Source organism: Impatiens glandulifera, chromosome 2 (genome assembly GCF_907164915.1).
Source record: "Impatiens glandulifera chromosome 2, dImpGla2.1, whole genome shotgun sequence".
NCBI lineage: Eukaryota > Viridiplantae > Streptophyta > Magnoliopsida > Ericales > Balsaminaceae > Impatiens > Impatiens glandulifera.
The window spans coordinates 7,687,007-7,696,668 of record NC_061863.1 but is presented as its reverse complement, the minus strand read 5'-3'; the positions used below and the strand labels follow the sequence as shown (position 1 = coordinate 7,696,668).

The 9,662-nt window shown below is 29.5% G+C and overlaps 1 protein-coding gene across 1 annotated transcript; it reads left to right on the top strand.

Annotated features, from left to right (window-relative positions):
* Positions 1-1,016: 1,016 nt before the first annotated feature.
* Positions 1,017-2,766, top strand: LOC124928118 (protein HAIKU1-like). The gene has a single exon (XM_047468647.1). The coding sequence runs from the start codon at positions 1,455-1,457 to the stop codon at positions 2,448-2,450; it is 996 nt and encodes a 331-aa protein (XP_047324603.1). The 5' UTR covers positions 1,017-1,454; the 3' UTR covers positions 2,451-2,766.
* The last annotated feature ends 6,896 nt before the right edge of the window (positions 2,767-9,662 follow it).

Genomic DNA, 9,662 nt, shown 5'->3' with positions numbered 1-9,662 from the left:
ACTAAAAACTACTCTAAACAGTTTAAACCACAATGAGAAACCATGATCCAAGAAATAAGCCCTCAAACGAAACACATGTTAACTTTCTAATATATTATACTCATACTTTGAGTAAACTTTTTATATTATTATATAAGCTTTTGGAGTGTCGAGAGTTACCACGTGGTATAAAAAGGGAGTGAAATCGCATTTGAAATCCATCAACTCTAGTTCGAAATTGGCCACTGTCAGATATTAGATTTAACACAAAGGCTAATGAGACCATCCTCCAGTTAGCATTGCATCCCTTTTAACCGTAAAAGATAAATAGTTTAAGGTTCGTAAGATATATGCTGTTTATTTTTTTGAAAAAGAGAAGGAATAGAAAGCTTACCACAGGTCGAGGAGAGTGAAATTGCCTTTAAAATTCATCCGCTCCAGTTCGAAATCCTCAACATTGCAGTTGTCACTCAGCGTCTGCGGATCGAAGATCGCTCATCTAGTGCATGATAGTGTCTCGCCCGAAAAATGAATAGGTGGAAACGAAATAGTAAAAAAGGAATATGTGAGAGAAAGAAAAGTTCACAAATATTTGTATTGTTTTTCTCTTATTTATTTTTAATGCTCATTAATTTATTATTTATTAAATTTATGTTATTCTCTTATTTATGTCTAATTTTTCATTTATTAAATTGAACGTTTTTTATATTAAGATAAAATAATAAAAATAATAATTATAAAAGAGAAATTAGTAAAATAAAATAAAAGTGAATTAGTAAAGATAAATTAATAATTATGATGAGATATTTAATAAGGTGAGTTACTATAAAATAATGTAGGAAGAGTTGACAGTGAGAAATAAATCATAGCAAATGAGTTATCTTCACCCCTATTTCTTTATTCTTCCTCAATTTAAGAGAGAGAAAGTATCAAACTACTAGAAGGACTAGTGTGGACCCACAAACCTAATCATATTCTCTTTTGACCGACGACCGACGCGTTTGTTTGCTTGCTTGCACCCTTCTCTGGTTTCATCTCCTTTTTCTCTCTCTCTCTCTCTCTCTCTCTTTCTCGGGCGCAGGACCCTTTCTCATCTCCAGCCCAGCCGCCTTTCGTTTACCATCGCAGCAAGAAAAAGATATACAAAGAACGAACGAACGAACTCTGCGTTTGTCTCAACTCTTCTGGTGGACTCTTCTTCTTCTTCTTCCTCTTTCACCAATCAGCACAAGTCAAGGTGTGTTCTATTTTCTAATCTCTCTTTTCTTGTTTTCCGTCTCTTTGGACTCTTTTCTCTGCCCTACTGTCTTGAACCTAATTAGGGTTTTCATTTTATCTGATTTCATAGTCTTGATTCATAACCCTCTTCGCGATCTTGATCTCCTTTGTTGGAATGGACTGAATTTCAAGGAAAGGAAGGAGATTTAGCATAAGGGTATTACTGAAATCTGGATTTGTGTTATATATACTTGGAAATGGATAACAGGAACAAGTATAATAACAACAACAACAGCAGCAATAATAGTAATAGTAATAGTAATAATCCAAATGAATATTTGGGTGTGAACAAGATTGGTAAGAACATCAGAAAAAGCCCTTTACATCAGCCAAACTTTCCCCCAAATCCAACCAGACCTCAATCTCAACCGCAGGTTTATAATATAAACAAGAATGATTTTCGAAGTATTGTTCAACAACTAACTGGTTCACCTTCTCAAGAACAAACTCCACCTCCACCACCACAGCAACAACAACAACAACATCCTAGACCTAGACCTCCAAACAATACAAATCTCAGACCACCTAGTATGAGGTTACAGAGAATCCGTCCACCTCCATTAACACCAATGATCCGACAACCTCAACTTCCTACTCCTCCACTACCGCCACCATCATCAAATGCCCCAATTCCTTACAATAACAACTTTTTCAGGCCACCACCACCAAGCCCGGGTGAGTCTTTTTGGGGAAACACAAACCAATCGCCTGTCTCTGCTTATATGCATTATCTCCAAAACTCGATTAATGATCCAAGCCCGCCTATTCAACCTATCCAGCCTCAATTCCAAAACCAAAACCAACACCAACATCAGTTTCAGCCTCATCCTCATCCTCATCCACCATCATTTAATACACTTCCTCATCACCCACCACCATCAATGCCGCCTATACCTTCACCTAGAATGATGATGAACGGTCCTCCACTTTTACCATCGCCAACTTCTCAATTCTTACTGCCATCGCCAAGTGGGTTTTTCAACATGTTATCACCTAGATCACCTTACCCTTTGCTTTCTCCTGGTTATCAGTTCCCTTCTCCTTTAACGCCAAATTTCCCGTTTTCTCCTTTGCCTCAATCGGGAATCTTGGGTCCTGGTCCTCATCAGCCTCCACTCTCTCCCGGGATTGCTTTCCCCATTTCTCCTTCGGGCTTCTTCCCAATTTTGAGCCCTAGGTGGAGAGATTTCTGATATTAAAGTATGGTTCGTGAAGATAATACAATAATATGGTGTTCTTCGACAGCTTCGTGTACATTGATGACACGCAAGGACAGTGTCTTAAGGTTCGATCATATGGAAGTGTTTTAATTGCTTTTTTTTTATTGACAATACTAATGTTATCTAGATCTTAGTTATGAGATATCTAGATTTGTAGCTGTTCAATATGTTTATGTCTTTTGGAAATTGTTATTGATAGTCAATTGAATTTGTTTCATGAATTCCAGAAATACCTAAAAAAAAATTTGCTGTAATATAGACAATAGAGCTGGATATTTTTTTTGCTCAATGGTATTTTGTTATACTCTTTTTTATAATGTTGTTAAGTAGGTTTTATCTTCATTCATATACCATTGCTGAATTGAGTTTGATCTTTTTTGCTTATGTGATGTTTGGTTTATGTTTGGATATAAATGTTTTTTCTTGTTAGTTGATAGATTTATCATTTGCCTCATCGATTGAACTCTTCTAGGATGGTTTTTCTTTGATTTGATCTTCGAAATTGATCATAGTTTTCTATGAATGAGCTAGAACATTTATAACCTTGACTAGCTCAACAATCTTTCTCCTTCACTATAGACAGGAGACAGATGTGTTCGATTTTAAAAGGTCTAGCATAAAACTGACATAATGGATGATTTGAGACAAATTTACAAGTTATGTTGACAAATTGAGATTTTGACACAAGTTGGGTGGTCAAATTGATCATTTCTTTTCATATCTATATGGGCATGAAGAGGGTCCACCAGTTTCTTTCTTAAAGATAAAATATCTTCTTGTTTTTGTTATGGGTTTTGGGTTGGAATGAATTTTCTACAATTATTTGTATTTTGGATGTTACTATTAAAATTTTACAATTTCACAAAAATTACTCTAGTTTATGAAAATTTTATACTAATTAAATTATTTTGATTGTACAATTTATAGAAGTAAAATGAATTTATATTATGCATCTTACACATTTATTATTTATTTAAATAAATAAATTCATATAAATAATTTTATAACTACAGTTTTCATTTAATGTTTCATTGTATTTAAAATTTGTTTTATAATTATATTTATAAAGAATAAAAAAAATTAGATTTTACTAATTTTTATGTGGTCAATGATTTTAAGGTTGCAACTGGAAATGTGGGAAGGGTTTCTCCTTTGAATAATTCCAGGAGTTTATATATGTGGTATGAAAAAGGGTTGTTGTGTAAGAGACAAGTCAATTTATATAATATTCTAATTTTTTGTAATCTTAGAAAAAAAAAGAACCATATTATATAAAGAATTAGTCAAACAAAACAAGAAAATTATATCTCAATTTACAAATTAACCATTTTACAAAATAAGCCTAGTTTCTCAAAGTATCAATAGGACTTTATAAATGCACAAGCTAACTCTCATATAAATTATTAGAGGATATGTGTAAAAGACTTTTAGATTAAAAGATAAATTCAAAAATAAATTATTAGAAAAATAAAAATCAATTCAGATATGATAATATGAGTAATGATAGGGGAGCAAAAGATTTGCAGCGAATGTGCAGCGAATCTATGTGGAAGGCTGACTAGGCATGATGACTCAACATTTCAAATTTTATTTACCTCTCTCCAGGTCATTAATAATTTCTCTCTCTTCTGTTTATTAATAATTTATTTTTTTATCCTCTTTTTTTCGATCTTTATTAATAATTTTTTTTATAGTTAATTTGTAAATATATATTTATATATTTTATTATTTAACTTATTTATTTATAAGAAATTTAGAATAATAATAAGGACAATAACAAATTAAATAAAAAAATATATATTATATTTGATAAATTAAGATAATAAAAAATTCTTAATTTTTTTAAATTAATTATTTCTCTCTTCTACGTATATATAATTTATATATTTATTTATTTTTAAAACTAGTTATAATATGGAAAATAAATAAATGAAATATATAAATATATAATTTTTAAGATTATATATATTTTTTTACTTAAATTTTTTAGTAGTTGTTTTTCCTTTTTTCTCTCTTTAATTTTTTTTATTTTATTTTCTTGTAAATTATATTATAAACTTAATTAATTAACTCAAAAGGTTATATATTCTCTCTTCTTATATTATGGGTTAACTCTTATCAAAAAAATATTTACAATTAAATATTAATATATAATAGTTTGAGTTATATTTATTTTGAATATTAGTATATTTGATTTGAGTTAGTTCATCTTGACAAATTTTTATTTCTCATTATAATTCATTTTAAAAACTAATAAATAAATTATTAACATATATGTATATATATTAATAGAGGAGAGAAATAATTAATTAAAAAATTAAGAATTTTTATATTTAATTTTTTATTCTTTTAAGTATATATTTATCAAATATAATATATATTTGAAAATATATATTTTGTTATTTTTTATTTAATTTATTATTGTCTCTATTATTATTTTAAATTTTATAAATAAGTTAAATAATAAAATATATAAATATATATTTACAAATTAACTATAAAAATAAATTATTAATAAAGATTGAAGAAAAAATAAAAAAATAAATGATTAATAAAGAGAAGAGAGAGAAATTATTAATGAGCGGGAGAGAGTAAATAAAATTTGAAATGTTGAGTCATGCCTAGTCAGCCTTCCACATAGATTCGCTACACATTCACTGCAAATATTTCGCTCCCCCTATCATTACTCTGATAATATTATTTATTTTATTACAAAGAAGACATGCACAAATTCGAGAAATGGTACTAACATGATTAGAGAGTATAAGCAGCAGATTCACCAAAGATTGAGAGTGTTATCAAATTACAAAACCTGAGACGAAAATTCAAATTCAACTAAATAGAACATTGTACCGAACAAAAACAAAATACTAACTCAAATCTGAGTAGTACAATAAATTACGAAAAACCATTCAATAATAGAAAATTTTCAAGACATCACAAATCTTAACTTTTTTTTAATGTTTTTTTATGAAGCGAAAAAAGAATTTTGGATACACAAGTTGATTTAATAAGATTTTTTACTTAATCTATCTAACCTTTTTTACTTAATCTATCTAACCTAATGTGTTATAATATTTTTGTGGCTGAATTGTCCATTGAGTCTTTTTATTGGTATAAATTCAAATTTTAGACATTTTTTTTAAACCTTAAAATTTGGAATTCATTATTGTTAAAATTATAAATAAGATGTTTTGTTTTAACGATTTTCTAACTCTTACTTCACATTATTTATATATATAAAATAATATATATATAATAATACATGTTCCCAGCATCACAAATTAGAAGATTGAGTTATTAAGTGTTTCCCTTTCTAAAATATGTATATATAAAAGTGACATGTCATTAAATTTGTGATATTAATTATATATATAAATAATGTTCACGGGTTAAAAAATCGTTAATCGTTTTTATATAAGTTTAACAATTTTACTCTAAAATGATAAATTTGAAAGAATTGTCCAAAAATCAAATTGACCCCAATAAATAGTTTAATTTGACAATTTATTCTGTCTGAATTATGTGTTTTTCTTTCAATACAACTTATCTTTTCGCTGGACAGTAAATGCAGTTTCTTAAATGTATTTGAAATCGGTTTATTAGTTTATGATAGAATTGACGATGAGTTAGGTTAACACTAACCAACACAATTGTACGGAACGACACAATGCAATATTAATTCACTCGGATCATTAGTTGGACATGACACAAGCACGATACGACACAGTCATAAAGTTTGTGTCAGACTTTCAATCGTGTCCGGCCGTGTCGAAACTCATACCCATCCATGTCGTATCATGTTGACCCGCTAAAAAATAATCAACAAACTTATTCGTGTCGTGCTAACTCGTGTCAACATGCTTACTCATGTCGTGGTGTCGACTATAGTTGGTCATTGTGTAACACAATCATGTCGTGTCGAATAGATGCTCATTTTCATGCGTATCATGTCGTGATTTGACCATCTCAAAATATTATGACCCATAAATCTATTTAAGTCTTATTATCTCTAATCCTCGAACTCAATCGTGCAAACTCGGTGGGGTTTCCTAAACTAACATTATTTGTACGGGTTTCCTAAACTAACATTATTTGTACGTTCAACCTCTCAAACTAACATTATTATTTGATCATTCATTTTCAAATTAACATAATTTATTTTTTAAACTCAGTTTCTTATCTTTTATAATTTTATTTTTGTTACATTTAAACAATTAAAATTCACTATTAAATATATAAATATATATATATTATTTTTATCAAAATATTTTTATTATTATTATATCAATACCAATTTTGAAATTTTACTTCATGTCCATAGAAATGCCAGATTCTGTTAGTCACCTTAACTTTATCATTATTTCTAGCAAATGTGAATAAGTGAAATGAGCAGCAAAGATCCCTAATCACGACAGGGCGCTCAATTAGAAGTATTTACAGCCCAAGATTGAAGATCTTTTGCAGTGGGGCTAACCCCGTTCTAGGGTTCACATAGAGCCACAAGGCTTGACTCGAGGGGATGTTGGAAAACTTATACTTCATTAGAACATCATCTTTACGACTGGAAACATAGTGTTTTATACCTTCTATAATTATATTGTGAAAAGAGCCCTCTACATCGAGAATAATGATGATCCGAAATGTGTTGTCGCCATCTAAAATCACTCATTTGGTGAGGTGGGACACAACGAAGCTTGAAGTTGTTGACGACGGAATCAGGATCAAGGTCTTCTCCCTTTTTAATACTTCGCTCCTTTGTAAATAGTGGTGGAGATTCCTCAACGAAAACACAAGTCTTTGGAAGAAAACAATCAATACCAAGTACGGACTTTGGGATAACGAATGGATGCCTCTTTCTAGGAGAAAGTTTATGGGTAGAAGCCTATGGGGGAGTATCTGTAAAACATGGGATAAGCTTCATCCCCTTCTCATTTTTACGGTTGGTAATGGTAAGAAAATTGATTTTTGGAATGATCTGTGGCACCCTAGCGAAAAATTGTCAGACACTTATCAGGATCTTTTTGAGATCTCTAATAAAAAGGAGGCTAAAGTGACAGACTGTTTTCGTCTCTTATCTAACCAAATTGTTTGAAAATTTTCTTTAAATAGACAACTTTCCACCGAATAGGAGGGGAGACGAGTTCTCCTCATAGATGCTCTTACCAACGTTTCGATTGACCTAAAGACTAATGACACGTTTTCTCTGTCTAGCTCTCCTAATTTTAAAGATAGCAACATTTATCATGCGTCTCTACAAAATACTCAATCCCCGTTTCCTTGGAAAGAGGTGTGGAAATCAAAAATTCCATCAAAAATCTCGTTTTTTGGTTGGGAAGCTATTAATGAAGGAGTCTTGACAACAAATAAACTGAAAAAGAAAAAAGATTTCATCTCGCTAGAAGATGCAACATTTGTTTGAAGAGTGAAGAATACATTGATCACATTCTTCTACATTGTGACCTTGCCAAGAGCATGTGGGCTCTTCTGCAGAACCTTCTTCAATTTTAATGGGACACACCATCAAAAGTCGATGATTTCTGGGTCAAATAGATTGAATTGTGTTCTAGCAACAAAATCGCGGATGACTGGAAACTAATTCCCTCATCGTGTGGTGGACAATCTGGAAAGAAATAAATAGAAGAGTTTTCGAAGGGAAAAGTTATGGATACGAGCGTCTCAAAGGATTTATGTTACACGCGTTCGCCTCAACCGAAAAAGAGAGGCTTGTACGAGATGAGAATTTTTGATCTTATTGGCATTTTTTCTTATTTACTGTTTTGTTTTTTACTTCCCTTTTTGTAACGTTTGAACGAATCTTACGTTTTTTTTAATAAAAGTTGACATTTTTCAAAAAAAAATATATCAATACCTTTTAAATTTTTTTACCAAAAATAATTATCATTTTCTCAGAATTATCAATAATCATTATTTTTTTCTCATTCTTGGTTTTTCAAATAACCTCAATCCGAACCATCTCTTAAGGGTCTGTATCTTTTTCTCCGTGGAAAGTGAGGAAAGTACAGTAGTGGTGAATGCTAAGTCTCCCTAGTCCAAGAGACCAGATTACATCTCAAATTGAGATTCTTCTGATTGAATTATACTTTATCAACTCTTTGATAGCAGTGCACTTTTAAAATAATATAAAAGTAAAATCTTGGTATATTTAATGTCACTCCCAAAGCATATGAGTTTTTATGAATAAAAAATGAAAAGTTTTGTTATTTAACATATAACATGACTTATATGCCCATGTCAATTTATGTATCTTTTTACGACTTTTCAATTTAGATTTAATGGAAAACATTTTCCCTTCATAGTTTCACTTATGGTAGAATAACTATTCTTTTGGGAGTTATATTAGGAAATTTTGTGTTTGACTTGTGTTTTGTAACAATTTTATTTGTAAAGTTGTTTAATCATCTTATTAATATGAAACTTTGTTAAAAGAAAAAAAAAGTCAGAGTTCATTGTGTTTTAATATTAAGGAAAACCTTAATCATTTTGTTAATGAATTTTATTTTTGTATTTGGTTATTTGAAATATTACTATTAAATAACTTTATCATTTCATCTTACATCAGTATATTATTAACTTCAATTATTCAAAAAAATATCAATATATTTATACCATTTTTTAAATGATTAGTTCCGTTTTTTCCTAAAATGATTAATCCTCGCGAGTTAAACATATAATCTGTAAACACACTTATAATTTAACCAACTAACTAAATAACAAAATTTGTAGTTTAAAGGTCTTAAACCAGAACCAACCTATAAAGATATTCAACTCTTTTTACCGTTAAGTTAAAAGAATGAATGTATTTTTATACCATTAATATATATCTTTTCAAGTAAATAGTTAATTTTTCAACAAAAACTCAAATTATTTATTTCAAAATAATCATCTAACAAATATGCTTGATTATCAAATAGTTAATTTTTCCAACAAAAACAAATTATTTGAAAATAGAATATGCTATGCATCTATTCATCATCTTCTCCTTTAATGGATAAGCAATGTCACTCTCTTATTCACAAGTTTTATTTTTAAATATTAATATTAATTAGCTTTGTTTGAAATCCAAAAATCAACTCTAGAAATGTCCTTTATGTATAGCTTTTTAAAGTAACTATCTCTCTAGTTAGGTTTGGATCCAAACAAACAAGTCCTTAATAAAGAAAA

Bases quoted from the DNA above. Each gene is read 5' to 3' on its own strand.
- LOC124928118 (XM_047468647.1), top strand. From the start codon at position 1,455: ATGGATAACAGGAACAAGTATAATAACAACAACAACAGCAGCAATAAT.